Source organism: Bombina bombina, chromosome 2, assembly GCF_027579735.1.
Source record: "Bombina bombina isolate aBomBom1 chromosome 2, aBomBom1.pri, whole genome shotgun sequence".
Lineage (NCBI taxonomy): Eukaryota > Metazoa > Chordata > Amphibia > Anura > Bombinatoridae > Bombina > Bombina bombina.
Genome location: NC_069500.1, coordinates 436,649,994 through 436,670,066, shown reverse-complemented (window position 1 = coordinate 436,670,066; position 20,073 = coordinate 436,649,994). Strand labels below are relative to the sequence as shown.

At 37.4% G+C, this 20,073-nt stretch overlaps 1 protein-coding gene across 1 annotated transcript in view; it reads right to left on the bottom strand.

Moving 5' to 3' along the window:
- RAB35 (RAB35, member RAS oncogene family) overlaps positions 1–17,567 on the bottom strand; it is a 39,600-nt gene extending 22,033 nt beyond the window's left edge. The window contains exons 1-3 of the mRNA XM_053702063.1: positions 17,400–17,567; positions 3,647–3,701; positions 2,076–2,195 (exon numbers count right to left, since the gene is read on the bottom strand). Coding sequence (XP_053558038.1) covers positions 2,076–2,195; positions 3,647–3,701; positions 17,400–17,451 — 227 coding nt within the window. The 5' untranslated portion in view covers positions 17,452–17,567. The remainder of the gene's footprint in view (positions 1–2,075; positions 2,196–3,646; positions 3,702–17,399) is intronic.
- Between the last annotated feature and the right edge of the window lie 2,506 nt (positions 17,568–20,073).

Sequence of the window (20,073 nt, the reverse complement as noted above, 5' to 3'; positions counted from 1 at the left end):
ATTTTCTGTCAATTCCATTCCTCAGAAAATAATTTACCGCACATACCTCCTTGCAGGTGGGCCCTGCCTGCTATCCCCTGTTCTGAAGTTACCTCACTCCTCAGAATGGCCGAGAACAGCAAGTGGATCTTAGTTACGACCGCTAAGATCATAGACAAACTCAGGTCGATTCTTCTTCTAATGCTGCCTGAGAAAAAACAACACACTCCAATGCCGTTTAAAATAACAAACTTTTGATTGAAGAAATAAAAACTAAGTTTAACACACCACAGTCCTCTCACACGTCCTATCTATTAGTTAGGTGCAAGAGAATGACTGGGTATGACGTCGAGGGGAGGAGCTATATAGCAGCTCTGCTTGGGTGATCCTCTTGCACTTCCTGTTAGGGAGGAGATATAATCCCATAAGTAATGGATGACCCGTGGACTGACTACACTTAACAGGAGAAAAGGAAATTCTCCATCCAACAGGCAATCAGAAGGCCATAATTAATTTGTACGTTTACATTTTTTTTTCTTATGTGTATCTTTCTAGTAATAATCCATTGTATAACTAATATACAATTTTCAACTTTTTTAAACTAATTCATTGAAAACCAATCCACCTTAGAATAGAATAAACAAAAAAACAAATTCTTCTTAAAGGTACAATGTACTGTAAAATTTGTTTCCCCTTAAAGTGATGGTAAACTCTGTGTAATAACTTCTTAACAGAATCTATGTGGACCAAAAATACTATGTACGTTTTTTAATTAACAATGAAGATTTTCTTTATTTTCCACCTTTTCTGCTCCGGATTCTCTGGAATCCCTGTCGGACCACCTCATCGGTACATTTTTTTTTTTAGGTCATCTGACATTGGCCTACAATTAAAATGGTAGCCATACGGCTTGCTTATTTCAATAAGGGCCACTGGGTTTAATTTTAACACATGTGCAAGGATTATCTCTTTCTACACTGTCAGCCAATCAGAAGCTCTGACCGTCTCCTACATTATGCACGTGCATGATGATTTTGTTTTGGTTTGGGTTTTTTTCTACGGGTACGATAGCTTCCTTGCAGTGATGTCATCAATAGCAGCTTCAAGTAAACAATGAATCTCGTGATTCACGGTTTACTTGGCTGCGGGCCTGGGAATGTTTTGCGCATGCAATATTTTCCTTCTGGATCAGGAGCGCACATGGAGTGTGATGTGTAGAGTGGGTGGAATTGCTCTACACGTCAATACTGTGAAGATCAATTCTTTTAGGGGGTGAAGTGAAGGAGCGCTACAGGCAGCTAAATATTCATAGCATTCTAACTTGAAATTATATACAGAACTAATTTTTACAATTCAGTAAACCCGGCTTTTACCATCACTTTAATGTGTTACAAATGACTTGTTATGCCAAGATTTATTTCTGTATATGAAATAGCTGTTTTTGCTCATTAAACTTGCCTCCTTATCTTTTTGTCTAAACAAAAAAGCAGACACTTCAGGCAACTGAAAATGTACATTTTAATATCCATCACTTCCCACTATGGTGCTGACGATTTTGGTTTACATGGATTTTCTTTAGAGAATACAAGGGTATTCATATTTTCACTATTGGCAGTGGTTTTCAAAAACAAAGTTAACTATTTCAAATAACAAAATAAAAGGAAAATGAATGGTTTGTAAACAATATAATACATTCCAGCAGGTAAAAACGGAATATTGGAAAATTTTACAAAACACTGTCCCTTATAACTTTCTCTAGGTTCCTAAAACAACTACAACATATAGATAAACGTCCAAGTGTATTTTAGTCATGTGAAGTAGAAATGCAATGTTCTTTAATTAAAAATAAACACATCGGACTGACAAGCTGATAAAGCTCTAGTGTACATACATTTATGAGATTGGCGATTTAAATGCAGCTGCTGACAATCTTACAGCCCACATCCTTTGTAAGCTGTTTATGATTAGACTTCCTGTGTTAGAATGCAGTGTAACAGTAGTAAGGGCTTATACCCTGTTCAATCATTAAGACTGAGTTTCCCTCATTTCCGCACACTTTCCTTCCTGTAAATTCTTTTCAAGCAGCTGATACTTACGTGGATGTTATGGTCCTAAAACGTTCCTGGCCTGCAGTGTCCCATATCTGAAGTTTCACTTTCTCTCCATTGATCTCAACAGTTCGAATTTTAAAGTCAACCCCAATGGTCGTTATATAGCTGCCTGTATGATAAGGGAAATATAAATAAGTCTGCAAGTGTTAAACCATAAATAAAAGCATGTTTAAAGGGCCATGATACCCAAATGTTGAAACACTTGAAAGTGATGCAGCATAGCTGTAAAAAGCTCACTAGAAAATATCACCTGAACATCTCTATGTAAAAAAGAAAGATATTTTACCTCAAATTCCTCAGTAGCCACATCCTATTGTCAAGGACTTCTAAGCAGCAAATCAGTATGTCTGTCCCGGGACAGCTAAGGGAGTGAGCTTACGTGCACACTCATCATATTTCCATATTCAGTTTAAGGAAGTTTACTATGAAATCTCATGAGATCACAGTAAGAGAGTTCATGACCTCAGCACTTTGCTGAGCTGAGGAAAATGCGAGGTAAAATAATCTTTTTTTACATAGAGATGCTCAGGTGATATTTTCCCGTCAGTTTTTTACAGTTATACTGCATCAGTTTCAATTGATTTAGCATATGAGTATTATGTCCCTTTATACCAAACAGCAGGACTGTAGCTCTCATTTCTTATACTCATCTGTTCATCCATTACACATATTTTCTCCTTCATAGCACATATTCACTCTAATTTCAATAGCCAGTAACTTATTTCTGTATTACCTCGGTCTTTCACACTTGCTTATAAGGATCTCTGCCCCTCAATGCCATTATGTAGCCCTTGGTAACACATCCCAGTTGACTGACCCTTATTCCACTCCCCCCCCAGTACCTATTCTTCCATTCTTTTAAAGCAATTGTCTACAATACATAATTCTACTCTTTTTAGTCCAGCTGACTGTCATTTGCCCATTCTCTTCTTCTGCCTCCCCCTAGTGGTTTGTTTTCTAGCTTATCTTTTGTCCTACTGTTCTTCTTAAAGCCTTTTTATTTAAACAGAAGCACTTATGCATATCCAGACTCACATACTATGCACCCAACTATAAGTCCACCATCTTCTCATACCTTTGACATCAGATGTCCAATCAACTTACCAACATTGCCTTAACGAGACATGAAACCCAATTTTTTTTTCTCTTATGATTCAGACAGAGCATGCAATTTTAAACAACTTTCTATTTTACTTATATTATAACATTTTCTGTTTTCTTTTATTGAAAATCAGGGAAATAAGCTCAGGACCGTGCACACGTCTAGAGTACTATATGGCAGCAGTTTTTCTGCCATGTGGTGCTCCAGACACCTACGTAAGCATTTCTTCAAAACAGAATATAATAGGAACTAAGGAAATTTGATAATAGAAGTAAATTGGGAGAAAAAAAAATTGAATCCTGTCTGAATCACACAAAAAAAAAATTGTGTGATTTATATCCCTTTAACTACACCTTCTATATGGACTATAATATCTCAAGGGTCACATTTCATATATATATGTTTCTTCTTTCTGTTACCCAATTCAATTTTTTCACATTGGGACTAAAGACACTTGCCTGAAAAAGTGTTGTCAGCGAACCTTAGAAGTAAACTGCTTTTCCCAACACCTGCGGATAAAAAAAAAATTAAGCATTACAGAAATTTCAAACATGGATACAGTCCAGACACCAAAAATATACACTTTCTTCAAATTACATAGGTACAACACATTTAGATTGTAATATAGACTGCTTTTATTATGTACAGAAAAACAACTTGTAATATACTTTCACAATTTACTTTGCCCCCTTTCCCTATAATTTATGTCTGAAAATTGTGGGGGGTTTCAGTTCTGCAAACAGAGTACATAACAGGCTTCACAACCCTAGCCCCAGATCTCTCATTAATTTGTAGTTCATTCATTTCTGCTGAAGCAACACAATATGATGTTAACACGATGACAGCAACAAGCTCTGTGTTTTACATATGAACGTCTGGATTGGCTCCTGCAGTCGATTGGAAGTCTGCAGATAATGTTGTAGTTACAAGGTGCTTGCTGTCTAATTGTCACAATCCAGGGATTAACAAATGTACATAGAAACTTAGTAACTATAAAGTTCACAATGTAAGAATTATGACTCATACTTGATTTAATATAAACAAATAATATGTAGGTGGTAGAAACAACAGTAGACAAATTAAAAACTACTAATGGGACACTAGTCGACATACAAGTTATCATGATTAAATTGAACAGGCAGGGGCATAAAAGAGCACTTACCATACTTGTTTTCTTTTGAAAACACCAAAGGATAAGGTTGCTTCTAGCTTTTTCAACAAACCACTAAATCTGCTCTGCTTCAGTTGGGAGAATCTCTACAGCCAATGCAGCTGTTAATCGCAACAGTGAGAACTTAGAGGGCAGTGAAAAGGGCCAGAGGCATATCTTATGTGAACTAGAATGTCCCTTTAAGGTAGGGTTGCACCGATAGTAGTATCGGTTTTGGTGCCGATACCAAGTATTTGCATGATTACTAATACTCGTGCAAATGCACCGATACTTAAACCAATACCTCCAATTCCTACCCATACGTCATTTTGTGGCGTTTTTCAAACTGCATGTTCCCATTTCATTTTAAGCTGGAGTGGAGACTTAACTAAAAATTGTTCACTTCTGTTCTGCTAATACAAATTGCTGTTATTTGTATTATTGTACGTCAGAGCAGTGCTCCAAAAGCTGCTACTATACACAGCTGGAAGCCTACCTGTACCTCATTCAGGCAAACCCCTGAAGTACTGGGCAGTTAATAAACAGATTTAATGGACCAAAAATATCTTTCTAACTCCATGCAGTAGTGTGAAAAGTGAAGGACTGTTCAGCTTAGCGTCAAACATCCTTACTGATAGCAGAAACCGACTTATAGTTGAACATGCAGAGATGCTTCTGTTCCTTAAAGGGACATTATACACTCATTTTTTCTTTGCATAAATGTTTTGTAGATCTATTTATATAGCCCATACAGTTTTTTTTTTTTAAATAAATGTATAGTTTTGCTTATTTTTAAATAACATTACTCTGATTTTCAGACTCCTAACCAAGCCTCAAAGTTTTATGTGAATACCGTCAGCTATCTTCTCCAGCTTGCTCCTGTTTGTGTAAAGGGTCTTTTCATATGCAAAAGAAGGGGGGGGGGGAGGGGAGAGTCTTATTTGCCACTTGCAGTGGGCTTTCCAGCTACCTTTTCAACAGAGCCAAACTGACAGCTTCTAAGTAAGTTTTTAAACAGTTTTATACTGGATTTTTATATCAGTGTCTGTGCATATTATTCTTTACAGTAGTGTCTATTACATGCAGTTATATGAAAATGAGTGTATACTGTCCCTTTAATAAGAACGTGCAACTAACTTTTGAAAAATTATTCTAATTGCTAGATTGCCTGTTATATACTGCTAGTTCTCATCTTGCACAATTATGCTCAAAACATACTGTACTCTGAGGAACATCCTTAACTAGGGCTGGACTGGGAATAAAAAGCAGCCCTGGAAAAATATGAAGACCAGCCCTATTTTCTGTTGAGTCAGTAGAATGCAAATGCACCATTTTTCTCAAAGGGGATTACTGGGATACTCCTTCCCCAATATTATTTTCAGAATTAAATTATATTACTTTGTATTTAATACAAATCTCAGATTAATGAGTTATATAGGCACCCTACAACCCAATTGCATCCAGTAATCACCCCTTTAAATTGCAGCTTTCCAGCCCCAGCTGCTGCAGCCGTTAATGTTATTAATATATGTTATTGTAATATTTTTTTTATGTCTAAACATGCTCTGTGAACTTTGTGACAACAAGCACATAAAACTGTTTTAATTATTTCAAAATGTCCTGAGATACAGTTCATAATTATAAAGAAGCGATCTCAAATCATTAGCCTGTATTGTGCTTGGTAAACTGTCATGCCATAAAAAAAAAGTATCAGTAATTGGTATCGGTGAGTATTTGAAAAAAGTATCGGTACTTGTACTTGGCCTTAAAAAAAAAAAAAAATTGGTATTGGTGCAACCCTACTTTAAAAAGGGACTTTAAATACTTTGAGATGGTAATATAAAATAATAAATTATATATATATATGAACTTTTCAGTTCCTGTTAGAAATGGAAAAGCAGAACACTTATATTCAACACAGCCATTGGCTGCATACTCTAGTGACCTATCTATAACAGCCCCTAATTGGCCACAGCAGAGAAGGTAAACTAAGTTACAACATGGCAGCTCCCATTGTTTTATAGACACTAAAACGTTACACTTATTTGGTCTATATTTAAACAATTAACACTTTAAAAAAAAAAAATCTAAATGTTACTTTCAGATACATCTTTTCTTTGAATGCATCATATCTAGCATTTATTTAGTGTTCAATGTCCCTGTAAGAATGACATAGGTTTACTTAGGTTTGACATTGCAACTTATGGTAACTAAATAACAATTGCACATTTATCTTTTATGTAGCATGATACAGCTAATCTAAGATCATAAAACACTGTACCTAATTTGCACAAACAACTTTCCCGGTAAAGGAAACTAAATATACATGTCTCTGGGATAAATGTAGCAATAAAATATATCTTATCTAAATTATAGGAGACTTTGTCACCACTGTTTAAACCCCAAGCATTAAAATAAATAATTATAATACTAATAATTATAATGTAACCCGGTCCCTAATATTATGGTTTGTTTTACCGAGTCAAAATAATGGTTAAAGCATTAACAGCGGGACATTAAAAAAAAAAATCACAAATCTATTTTTCTTAAGTAATTTATTTAACCAGCGATACATACTTATCTGAAGCTGCACAAGACTTAATTTATTGCTCGAGAATGGAATGGACTTTGTACACTGTTAATTAACCTTTAAAAAAAGAAAATATTGATGTCCATTTAAGTACAAACCTTTAGACTTTATAGCAGAAAAATTGTTTAGTTGTTTTTGCATGCATAGTATGCATTTCAGAGCTTTAATTAAACTCTTTATGTTGCGATAGGGACCTGGAATATAACTCAGTGACTTACACCTTTACGCTCTCACGATGCTCAGACTCTCTCATCCAGTTAAGCAGACCACTAAAAACTCTGTTTTATTCCACATGTATCTATATAGACACTCAAACTTAAAGGGCCAGTAAACCTAGCAAATAATGTTATATAATTCTGCACATAGTGCAGAATTATATAACATTAGCTTAGCGCAGGGTTTCTAAAGCCAATTGTTAGATAGATATGTAGCAAAGTAAATAGAACGCTGCTCCTGGCTCTGAGTGGGTCTGTTTTCTTCCTCTAAGGGTATCGCGGCACGCTGTCTAATCACAGCCGGCCCGACCGCGCTATTAAAATCGATGTAGCTCGCTCCTGCTATCAGACCAGAGCGGGAGCGAGCTACATTGATTTTAAATAGCGCAATCAGACACTCTGTGACTAGACAGCGTGCCCGCAATGGGCTTGGAAGAAGAAAACAGACCCGCTCAGTAGAGCCAGGAGTGGCGTTCTGTTTTCTTTGCTAAGTATCTAACAATTTGCTTTAGAAACCTGGCGCTAAGCTAATGTTATATAATTCTGCACTATGTGCAGAATTATATAACATTATTTACTAGGTTTACTGGCCCTTTAAAATGGTGTGGTTGGTTTCTCAATATTTTTTTCGGCCACTAAAATATTAAAATACTCGGGACGTACAATAATTCAAAATTCAGGAAGCAGAAATAAAACTCTAGCAGCCTACCTAGGGTACAATTATCAACAAATGATGCAAATTTGATAACAGAAGTGAATAAAAAAAAGTTGCATAAAATTAAATGCTCTATCTGAATCATAAAAGAAAAGGTTTGTGTTTCATGTCCCTTTAACTCCAGAACACAGAGATCCTCCAATTTATCCCACAAAAAACCCTCTCTCCATTTTGATTCATTTTGCAAGAGATCCAAAGAAATAGTACTGTATGATCCTTTTGAGGATTTTGGGTTCATGTGTGGCCCCTTTCAACTTAGTGCATTCAACTGTAAATTAAACCGTGGACATTTCGGAAACAAAAAAAGTGCACTTAAAATTATGAGTATAAAGTATTTGCTACGCTACATTAAAAACCATTTAGGAACACCTGTTAAACTGGGAAAGACATTACCTTTTTCTTAGGTACCATAAACATGATACATCCCACAACCAGGGAGAGCCCTTTGCATCTTACTCATTGGTCTTATATTAGGGTTTCACAAAACCCATGAAAAAGAAACCACTAAGACTTTACCTCTTGCTATTAAAATTGAGATATTAGGGATATTAAACAGTACATCCATGATTGAAGTAATGATGTATTTCAAACAAAGATTAGCCTTAGAAAAATATGGAGATGTAAAGTTTACAATTATATTAGTTGTTTAAATATTGAAGTTGTAAGTGTAAAGGTTTAGTTTCTAAAAAGTATTAGTTTCTATAAAATAATGTGCGTCACCATATTTAAGCTTTTCCATTATCCATCTCTTCTACTGAGGACAAGAGGCAGATATAAACAGGAAATAAAGACTGTGCAAACAAGGCTGTATGGAGACCCTATTAGATAATTAACAATCCTCCATGAACACTTGCCTGCAGTTTATTTTACCACCTATTTTAACCCCTTAATGACCGAGGACGCGCAGGGTACGTCCTCTAAAAAAAAGACAGTTAACGCCTGACAACGTACCCTGCACGCCCTCGGTCTGGAAAGCAGCTGGAAGCGATCCTGTTCGCTTCCAGGCGCTTTCCGGTTATTGCAGTGATGCCTCGATATCGAGGCATCCTGCAATAACCCTGCATGGCCATCCGATGCAGAGAGAGCCACTCTATGGCCCTCTCTGCACCGGACATCGATGGCCGGTATAATCGGTGGGTGGGAGCTGATGTGGGCGGCCATCGATGGGCGCGCGCACAGGGGGCGGCGGGCGGGCACGGGAGCGGGTGGGAACCGCTACACTACAGAAAAGTTTAATGTTAATAAGTGGGAGAAAAGGGGGATTTAATATTATTATATAAACAATCAAAGGGATCTGGCAGGGGTGGGAGCTACACTACAGAAAAGGGCAAAAAAAAAAAAAAAAGAAGACATTTTTTTCTAAACTGGGTACTGGCAGACAGCTGCCAGTACCCAAGATGGCGCCCATGGGTAGAGAGGGAGTGTTAGAGAGCTGTTTGGTGGGGGATCACTGAGGTTGGGGGCTAAGGGGGATCCTACACAGCAGCATATGTAAATATGCTATAAAAAAACATATATACCTTTTATTTTAGTACTGGCAGACTTTCTGCCAGTACTTAAGATGGCGGGGACAATTGTGGGGTGGGGGAGGGAAGAGCTGTTTGGGAGGGATCAGGGGGTCTAATGTTTCAGGTGGGAGGCTGATCTCTACACTAAAGCGAAAATTAACCCTCCAAGCTCCCTACAAGCTACCTAAATTAACCCCTTCACCCATAGGAGGTGAAATGGTGGCATGAAATATACCAAAATGGGCCTAGATCAATACTTTGGGTTGTCTACTACACTAAAGCTAAAATTAACCCTACAAGCTCCCTAATTAACCCCTGCACTGCTGGGCATAATACACGTGTGGTGCGCAGCTGCATTTAGCGGCCTTCTAATTACCAAAAAGCAACAATTTCTGAACAAAGGGGATCCCGGAAAAGCATTTACAACCATTTGTGCCATAATTGCACAAGCTGTTTGTAAATGATTTCAGTGAGAAACCTAAAATTGTGAAAAATGTAACTTTTTTTTTAATTTGATCACATTTGGCGGTGAAATGGTGGCATGAAATATACCAAAATGGGCCAAGATCAATACTATGGGTTGTTTACTACACTACAACTAAAATTACCCCAAATATCTCCCTACATGCTCCCTAATTAACCCCTTCACTCCTGGGCATAATACACGTGTGGTGCGCAGTGGCATTTAGCGGCCTTCTAATTACCAAAAAACAATGCCAAAGCCATATATGTCTTCTATAGAGGATATAAAAAGTCTACACACCCCTATTAAAATGTCAAGTTTCTGTGATGTAAAAAAATTAGACAAAGATAAATCATTTCAGAACTTTGTCCACCTTTAATGTGACCTATAAACTACACAACTCAATTGAAAAACAAACTGAAATCTTTAAGGTGGAGGGAAGTAAAAAAAAAAAAAAAATAGAATAATGTGGTTGCATAAGTGTGCACACCCTCTTATAACTGGGGATGTAGCTGTGTTCAGAATTAAGCAATCACATTCAGAACCAAGTTAAATAAGAGTTATCACACACCTGCCATAATTTAAAGGGCCTCTGATAAACCCTGAATAAAGTTCAGCTGTTCTAGTAGGTCTTTCCTGACATTTTCTTAGTCACGTCCTACACAAAAGCCATGGTCCGCAGAGAGCTTCCAAAGCATCATAGGGATCTCATTGTTAAAAGGTATCAGTCAGGAGAAGTGTACAAAAGAATTTCCAAGGCATTCGATATACCATGGAACACAGTTAAGACAGTCATCAAGTGGAGAACATATGGCACAACAATGACATTACCAAGAACTAGATGTCCCTCCAAAATTGATGAAAAGACGAGAAGAAAACTGGTCTGGGAGGCTACCAAGAGGCCTACAGCAACATTAAAGGAGCTGCAGGAATATCTGGCAAGTACATGTGACAACAATCTTCCGTATTCTTCATATGATTGGGCTTTTCTTCATATGATTGGGCTTTGGGGTAGACGGCAAGACGGAAGCCTTTTCTTACAAAGAAAAACATCCAAGCCCAGCTAAATTTAGCAAAAACACATCTGAAGTCTCCCAAAAGCATGTGAGAAAAAGGTGTTATGGTCTGATGAAACCAAGGTTGAACTTTTTGGCAATAATTCCAAAAGATATGTTTGGCGCAAAAACAATACTGCATATCACTAAAAGAACACCATACCCACAGTTAAGCATTGCGGTGGTAGCATCATGCTTTTGGGTCTGTTTTTCTTCAGCTGGAACTGGGGCCTTATTCAAGGTAGAGGGAATTATGAACAGTTCCAAACACCAATCAATATTGGCACAAAACCTTCAGGTTTCTGCTAGAAAGCTGAACATGAAGAGGAACTTCATCTTTCAGCATGACAACGCCCCAAAGCATACACCCAAATCAACAAAGGAATGGCTTCACCAGAAGAAGATTTAAGTTTTGGAATGGCCCAGCCAGTGCCCAGACCTGAATCCGATTGAAAATCTGTGGGGTGATCTGAAGAGGGCTGTGCACAGGAGATGCCCTGGCAATCTGACAGATTTGGAGTGTTTTTGCAAAGAAGAGTAGGCAAATCTTGCCAAGTCAAGATGTGCCATGCTGAAAAACTCATACCCAAAAAGTGCTGTAATAAAATCAAAAAGGTGCTCCAACAAAGTATTAGTTTAAGGGTGTTCACACTTATGCAACCATTTTATTTTTACTTCCCTTCACCTTAAATATTTCAGTTTGTTTTTCAATTGAGTTGCATAGTTTATAGGTCACATTAAAGGTGGAAAAAGTTCTGAAATGATTTCTTTGTCTCACTTTTAACAGGGGTGTGTAGACTTTCTATACCACTGTATTTCTGAACAAAGGGGATCCCAGAGAAGAATTTACAACCATTTATGCCATAATTGCACAAGCTGTTTGAAATTATTAGTATTTAAATTATTTACAAACCGAAATTTTGTGAAAAAATGTGAAAAAGTTAATGATTTTTTGTATTTTATCGCATTTGGCAGCGAAATGGTGGCATGAAATATACCAAAATGGGCCTAGATCATTACTTTGGGATGTCTTCGAAAAAAAATATACACATACATAAAATATATATATATATATACATACACACATACACACACACACACACACACATACATACATACGTCAAGGGATATTCAGGGATTCCTAAGAGATATCAGTGTTCCAATGTAACTAGCGCTAATTTTGAAAAAAAGTGGTTTGGAAATAGCAAAGTGCTACTTGTATTTATTGCCCCATAACTTGCAAAAAAAGCAAAGAACATGTAAACATTGGGTATTTATTAACTCAGGACAAAATTTAGAAACCATTTAGCATGGGTGTTTATTGGTGGTTGTAGATGTTTAACAGATTTTGGGGGTCAAAGTTAGAAAAAGTGTGTTTTTTTTTTTTCTTTTTTTTCCTCATATTTCATAATTTTTTTATAGTAAATGATAAGATATGATGACAATAATGGTATCTTTAGAAAGTCCATTTAATGGCGAGAAAAATGTTATATAATATGTGTGTGGGTACAGTAAATAAGTAAACACAAACACCACAAACATGTAAAAATAGCCTTGGTCCCAAACGGACAGAAAATGGAAAAGTGCTGTGGTCATTAAGGAGTTAATCCTGTACCTAACTGTCCTCAGCAGATAAGGGAAAATTGTAGGTTTGCACATGGCAGTGCCCATTACTTTATACAAACTCAGTGGCAAATAGAAAAATGACAAATTAACTACACAAACATTTCATATTACAATATTATACTGTTGAAAGAGCACAATTTAAACTTATGGGGGGTGACTAAAATGAAGCTATTGCCTCCATGGTATTCATGCTGATATACTACTAAACATTATTTCACACAAAGACTATGTAAAACATAGGGTATGCAAATGACAGGACCCACTCCCTTATTGGTCACTGAACATGCAAACATTAAAAGGACATTAAAGTCATATATGTAATTCTTAGGAAACAATTTAATTTCCAGGCTTGTGCAATTTCAGAGAACTCCTGGGACACACCCATTGATAAACTATGGAGGATGATTATTTTATCTCCTCTGCTATGGTCCTTTTGAGTGTAAAACGCCTACACCGAACTAAGCAATTACTGCAAAGCATATAGCAGGGTCAGACAAACAGCACCGTAAAGTACCATTTATACATTAGAATTATGTATCCAACAAGAACATAAAGAGACAATGCAAAATCACTTACTCTGAAATTTAAATGAGCAGATTATTTATCTGAAATTTTTCAAAACGTATTGCACTTTGCCGACCTATGTATCATGTGACAGCCATTAGCCAATCACAGACTCATATGAATACACCAGGGGTCCACAAATCTGTTTAAAATTTAGGAGCCAGACAGTAGTATTGGTATATAGATATATGTAGAATGACCCAAAAAGTTAGCAGCCAAAAGTAAAATTTTAGGAGCCAGTGACCCCCTGGCTCCTGGGTTTGTTGAGCCCTGAACTGACCTCTTGCACATTTTTAGTAATAGCAGGTGCCTCAGAAAGTGTGCATATAAGATATCAGAATGAGCCCAATCTTACAATGGACGTAAATTAGAAAGTCTCTAAAAACAGCATGCTCTATCTAATGTTGACTTGAGCGTCCCTTAACCTTTTAACGCCGTTATGCCGTTCTATTCCGTCATATTTACACTGGGCTTTAAAGCCGTTATGACGGAATAGAACGTCATATCAAACGGCTGTCCTGAAGCCTTCTGCGCTTCAAGGACTTGATCGCGGTCTGGAGGGCGTTCCTAGGGTTGTAGGGACGCCCCCCAGATGCGATCCAATAATTGAAATCTCGCGATCGTATGCACGATCGCGTAGTTTCAATTTGTCTACATCGGAACAGGTGTTCCGATGTAGACACTTTAACCCTGTCACGACAGGATTAAAAAGGACCATTCAACAACACTTAAAATGTTTCATTATTGCAAGTGAAACAATATTGCAATATACTTTATTCATTTTGCAGCCTTCTGTTTTAAAATACATCTAAAAATTCAGCTTGTTTTAATACTTTTAGGCAATTTATGTGAGTTTTTTATTACTTTTCCCTCCTTCAGCTTTTAAGGTGTAACATGCTTTTAAAATGTGGATTTACCAGTGTTGTATCAACAATCATGATAGAAAAATCATTCTTTACAATAGTAACTAAGTTGAATCAGTGCTAAACCATCTTAAAAAGGGATGTTAAACCCAATTTTTTTCTTTCATGATTCAGATAGAGCATGCCATTTTAAGCAACTTTAATGTACTCCTGTTATCAAATTTTCTTCATTCTCTTGGTATCTTTATTTGAAAAGCAAGAATGTAAGTTTAGAAGCCGGACCATTTTTGGTGAACAACCTGGGTTGTTCTTGCTGATTGGTGGATAAACAAGTGCTGTCCAGGGTTCTGAACGACAAATTACCTGGCTCGTTAGCTTAGATCCCTTCTTTTTTCAAATAAAGATAGCAAGAGAACGAAGAAAAAATTAATAATAGGAGTAAATTAGAAAGTTGCTTAAAACTGCATGCTCTATCTGAATCACGAAATGAAAAAATTTGGGTTCAGTGTTCCTTTAAGCAAATTTCTGATTTACTCCTATTATCAATTTTTTTTTCTCTTTTGGTATCTTTATTTGATAAGCAGGAATGTAAGCTTAGGAGACAGTCCATTTTTTGGTCAGCACCTGGGTAGCACTTGCTGTTTGGTGGCTAAATGTAGCAACCAATCATTAAGCACTACCCAGGGTCTGAACCAATAATAGACCAGCTCCTAAGCTTACATTCCTGCTTTTCAAATAAAGATACCAAGAGAACTAAGAGAAATTGATAATAGGAGTAAATCAGAAGTTTGCTTAAAATTGCATGCTCTACATGAATCATGAAATAAAAAAAGATTTGGATTTAATATACCTTTAAGGAAATACAAGAGGGGAGACTACCCCAGTTTGCACATGTGCAAACCGTTTGTACTATATATGAATATTAGTTTGTGATTGTTTAACAGGGGTTCTTTTGTTCTGGTGGATAGGGAAAACAGTGAAAAGAATAAACATATACTCATTTGACAAAATAAAGCTTCAGTTTTAATTGCAAAATTAATGTTAAATATGAAGATTCGTAAACATGCTGTTTACAATTTGTGTTTGATGACAGTTAAGTTAAAATTAAACTTTAAAGGAACAGTAAACACCACTAACATCTCTATTTATTCTCAAAATACATAACTAATGAACCATTATACACATACCCCCAATAGTCAATAACTTCATCATCCATAGTTACCGTTATGATATAAATTTTGTTGTCCAAAATAGCCCCCAAACTCCTCCTCCCTGTACCTTCTTTATCCCTGTGCATATTATTTTTTTCATACCTCTGCTCGTTCATGATGCTTTCAAAATGTGTCATCACGCAATGAAGATGACATATCGGCGTTACTGGCACTGCGATGCGCATGCGCACCGCAATTATGTTCCCTAGCTTCCTTACCGGATGTGCTTAATTTTATGAGGAAAAAATAGATACCCTGTTTACTTCTCTACGCCGGCCGTAAATGAAAGCACAGAAGTAGTTATCCGATGGTTCCGGATTATTTGTTCCCCCTGGACATGCGCAAATTAGGCAGGTGACGTGTGATACAATGCAATGGCGCAAGCGCTAGAGTCCATGAACAGAACGAAAAACAGATTTGTGAGTCGCATACTACAGGGGCATGTAGAATAACGACTAGCAAGAAGTATCCTTAGGGGCGATATTTAATAGTCTAGATGCACTGTTTCAAATGATTGAAAGACAGAATGCGATCTGAAGAGAAATATTAATACCTTGCAAACTACTCAGCAGGATCAGAACTATTGAATAAGGTAAATTTAGAAGAAAACGCATAGGAGCTCATGAGCCTGCACGTGTCTATGGCAGAAGTGTTTGTAATTATGTATAACATTGCTATGAACAATGTTGCAAACACTGCTGCCAGATGGCTAATAACATGCACGCTCCTGAGCTCACCCAGGATTACTCTTTTTTTTTTTATAAAGGATAACAGAAACAAAATTGATACTTGAACTAAATAGGAAAATTGTTTCAAATGTTGTGCTCTAATCAATCCATTTAAATTGATTTTTGACTTTACGCTCCCTTACTTATGGTTACAACCAATCTCGCAAATTGGGCATTTTACTGGCATGGTTTGCATTTTTGGTTTAAGGACACTGTAGATATAAAAAAAGAATAAAGAAACTTTAGAGATGCAAAATGATCTTTTAAAATGTGTTTCCAAATACTTTTTATTACCAACTATAAAATGTATGAGAATTTGCTTTTTAGAGTTTGTGTATATGAATTAGCTGATTTTGTGTTTTGAAGTCACAACCTAATAAAATGGGTTGAGCTTGTAGGTATAATCAGATCTCATTACTTTATCACATTGTGCACATATACATGCTTATTTATCATATCTCTCTGTAAACCAAAGACCAATGCATGGCGAGAACAATTAAAAATTTACATATTACCTTATCTTTTCTATACCCCACTGGGAGTGTAATTTCTTTTGCTGGCTGTGTTTAAACCACTTATCTATAGCTTTGACCTAAGGACAGAAATTTTCAGAATAGGTGGGTATACCACAGGCTAAATCAACTATTCAAAATGCCAATATAAGGGTAAAGGAAATACTTGTAAACAATTTAATACACTCCAGGAGGTTAAATGGATTATTGGGAACAAATTAAAGGGAAGAAATGTTAAACTGTCATGTTAAATGCTTCAAGATACAGAATACTGACCCTGTATTGTTGATCAGTGCAGATGCTCATTTACTTCTGTGCCTAAATGGTCACATAACTGGACACAAGACTAACACTCAACAGGCCATGTCCCTGGATTACAAAACTATGTATTATGAATGTATAACTAATTTATACTTGTTACACCATAATAAAGTGCTGAGTAATATGCGAATGCACATTCCAGTTAAAATGAAAGCAGTCAATGTATCAGTCACATCATAAGCCTACAAATAGATTATACACCTAGATAGAAACCATAAAAGTTATCCATTCCTCCATACGAATGGCTGGGATATGCATAAGGCTATCCCTAGGATTATTTAAAAAACAAAAAGTGTTAAACCGAAGATGTCTAATTGAATCATATTCCATGTATAAGACGAACTTTCAAGAATGTTTTTCTTTTTCTAAATGCAAATTACACCTGATGGAAGTTAGCAACTTACTGGAGATAATGGACTTGTGGTATAGGTGAAACAGGTAGGTCAGTAAAACAATAAGGAGGAAGATCTATGTGTTATGACAGATGCACATACATTTAGCTAAGCTTTCAACGCAGCGACTTCAGAAACAGCCTAAGGTATACTCAAAGTTCTACAGCTAGGCCCAGGCACCCTATCTGCTGCACTAAACCTAGCAGTAAATCGAAAGCATACTGCTGCCCAGTGGTGACCATACAGGCCTCCCCTCCCGGCTCAGCCTATCAGGCCTCCAAATGTCGCTCTTACCGCTATCGCCGATGATCAGCAGCTTGAAGAGATGGTCATAGTCCCGGGCCATAGCGGCAAGATGGTGAGGGGGCCCGGTCACCGGGATACGCGCGCTCCTCCCGAATCCGCTTCCCGGACAAACAGCCGGAAGAGACAGAGACTAAGCGGCGAGACTGCGCACGCGCGAGGCACGCCTCCGTGAGCCCCACCTGTTCGCGCGCGTCGGGCGTAACCCCAGCAGTGAGCGAGCACGTAGAGAAAACTGAGGATACAGGTTAACGGGAAGAGGAGAATGCTTTGCAATTTGGATTACCCTATAGAAAGTGAAGCCTTTGGGTACAATGCTTTTACAAGGATCTTTGTAATGAGGCTCTAAAGCAGCCATGTGTAGCTCTAACAGCTCTAAACCACCTCTCACCTTTTTTTTTATTTATAAAGTTTTATTTTATATGAAGATCATTAGTAATAGGTGCTGCCAAATCGGAATTTTGTTTCCCTTATCTTTTCCGCTGAGGACATTTAGGAACAGATAAAATGGCAACAAAGTGTCCAAACACTGAAAGGACGTGTTACACTTTAAAGTTATACAGCAAAACTGTAAAAATCTAAGAGGAAATATAACATGAACATCCTTTTTTTTAAAGTTATTTTACCTTAATATTTCTCCAGTAGCCAAATCTAGTATGGATTATGATAGCCTTGGTGACTCCAGACATCCCAACTCTCCCTGAAGTTCAGGGAGTCTCCCTGATTGTAATAGTGGCTCCCTGATGCCAGCAAATGGAATGCAATCTCCCTAAAACTCCAAGTACCATGATCTAATGTGGCCCAAATCCGGAAATGTGTTTCTTTAAGGAATGCCTTTAGTTGCTGGGATGATATAGAACCCTCAAAGCATGCATCAGTAACCAAAATGCCCCCACTGATTCTAATAAAGTAAAACACAAATTCTACCTTAACCCTTTGGTGTCAGGAATAAAGTGCCTACATCAGAACAACTGTTCCGATGTAGACAAATTGAAACCACGATCGCAAGATTTCAATTATTGGATTGCGTCTGGGGGGTGTCCCTACAACCCTAGGAACGCCCCCAAGACCGCGATCAAGTCCCGAAAGCACAGAAGGCTTCAGGACAGCCGTTAGCTATGACGTTCTATTCCGTCATAACGGCTTTAAAGCCCAGGCTTATTATGACGGAATAGAACGGCATAACGGCTTTAAAAGGTTAATAACTGCACGTAATTAAACTTCGTATTCTAAAATATGTAAGCATTTAACAAGCGTACGATCACTGGAAAATAGGTTTATTGTATGTCGTTGTGCAATAAAGCTACTTTTTTAAATGTGACTTTAGTGGGAATCTAATTTAATGATAAGTCTCAATCTTATTTAGAGTTTCAATATATAACTTGTTGGGGGGGGGGGCGGCGCAGTAGCGGGTGAACCCACCTCCCTGAAATGAGTTTTTGCAGGTTGGGATGTCTGTGACTCTATAGTCCCAATTTTATTAAAGACAGGAGGCGAGTATTTTGCTTTACTTTCTTTACTTTCTAAACTCCAGCAGTAATACAAGTACAGAAAAAAAGTAACATAGTATATCTGGACAACCAATCAGATCACAGTACACAATAATAAAGCCAGGTTCTGGACAATCCACTTCCTCTTTCTTTACAGGTCCGGAACGAACCAATCCTCAGGAACTGCAGAATATAAGACCAACAGGTCTCCAACGGAACCGGAACATGATTCCTTAACAGACAACTTCCAGGAAGATTTCCTGACCTTGAAATCAGACTATTCACACTAGAATAAAAACATAATGCATAAAAGTAACACAAAATAACTTTTTTTATTCTATATATATATATATATATATATATATATATATATACACACACATACATAGGGAGGGAGAAAGAAATTTACCCAAGGGGGGGCAAAATACTCTTCTGTCTTTAATACAATTGGGACTATAGAGTCACCAAGGCTATCATAATCCATATTTTATGACAAGACAGGAGGCTCCTATTTTGCTTTTTTAAAGCTTAAGTTTCTAACAGTGACAAAGCAGCCTGAGAAATAGGTTTAAAATAAAATTTATGAAATATAGAGTCAGAAGACCAGTCTGCCGCAGCCAGTAAGTCTTGCAAAGAGCAACCTTTCCTAAAGGCACAGGAGGCTGCTGCCCCTCTGACTAAATGTGCTCCGAAGAAGGACGGAATATGAGCTAGTGACATGACCCATCGTATCCATCTGTCAATAGCAGGGACCGATATGGGGTGAAAGGGTTGAGCATAAGAAATCAGTAAAGGGCCTTTATCTGAAGTACGGAAAGGAGCCGTGCGAGCGCAGTATTCTTTAAGGCATCTTGCTACACAAAGTAGAGGTTCCGAATCTAGATAAGGGTAAGATAGAGAAGACGAAAAAGGTTTTAGTACGCCTATTAATATTAAATTGTAAACCTGATGGATATAGAGAAAACCCATCTATATCAAGAGCCTGAACATCAGAGGCTCTCCTAAAGGAGAGGAGATAGAGAAGGGAAGCCAATTTTGCTGACAGTTGTTTCATGGAAAGCGAGGAGTTATCCGGCCAGGATTGAAATAAGGACAGACGTTTCAATACCTCCCACAAGGATTTATAACGAGATTGAGGGGGAATCCTAAGACAGATACCCCTCAGGAGGCGAGAG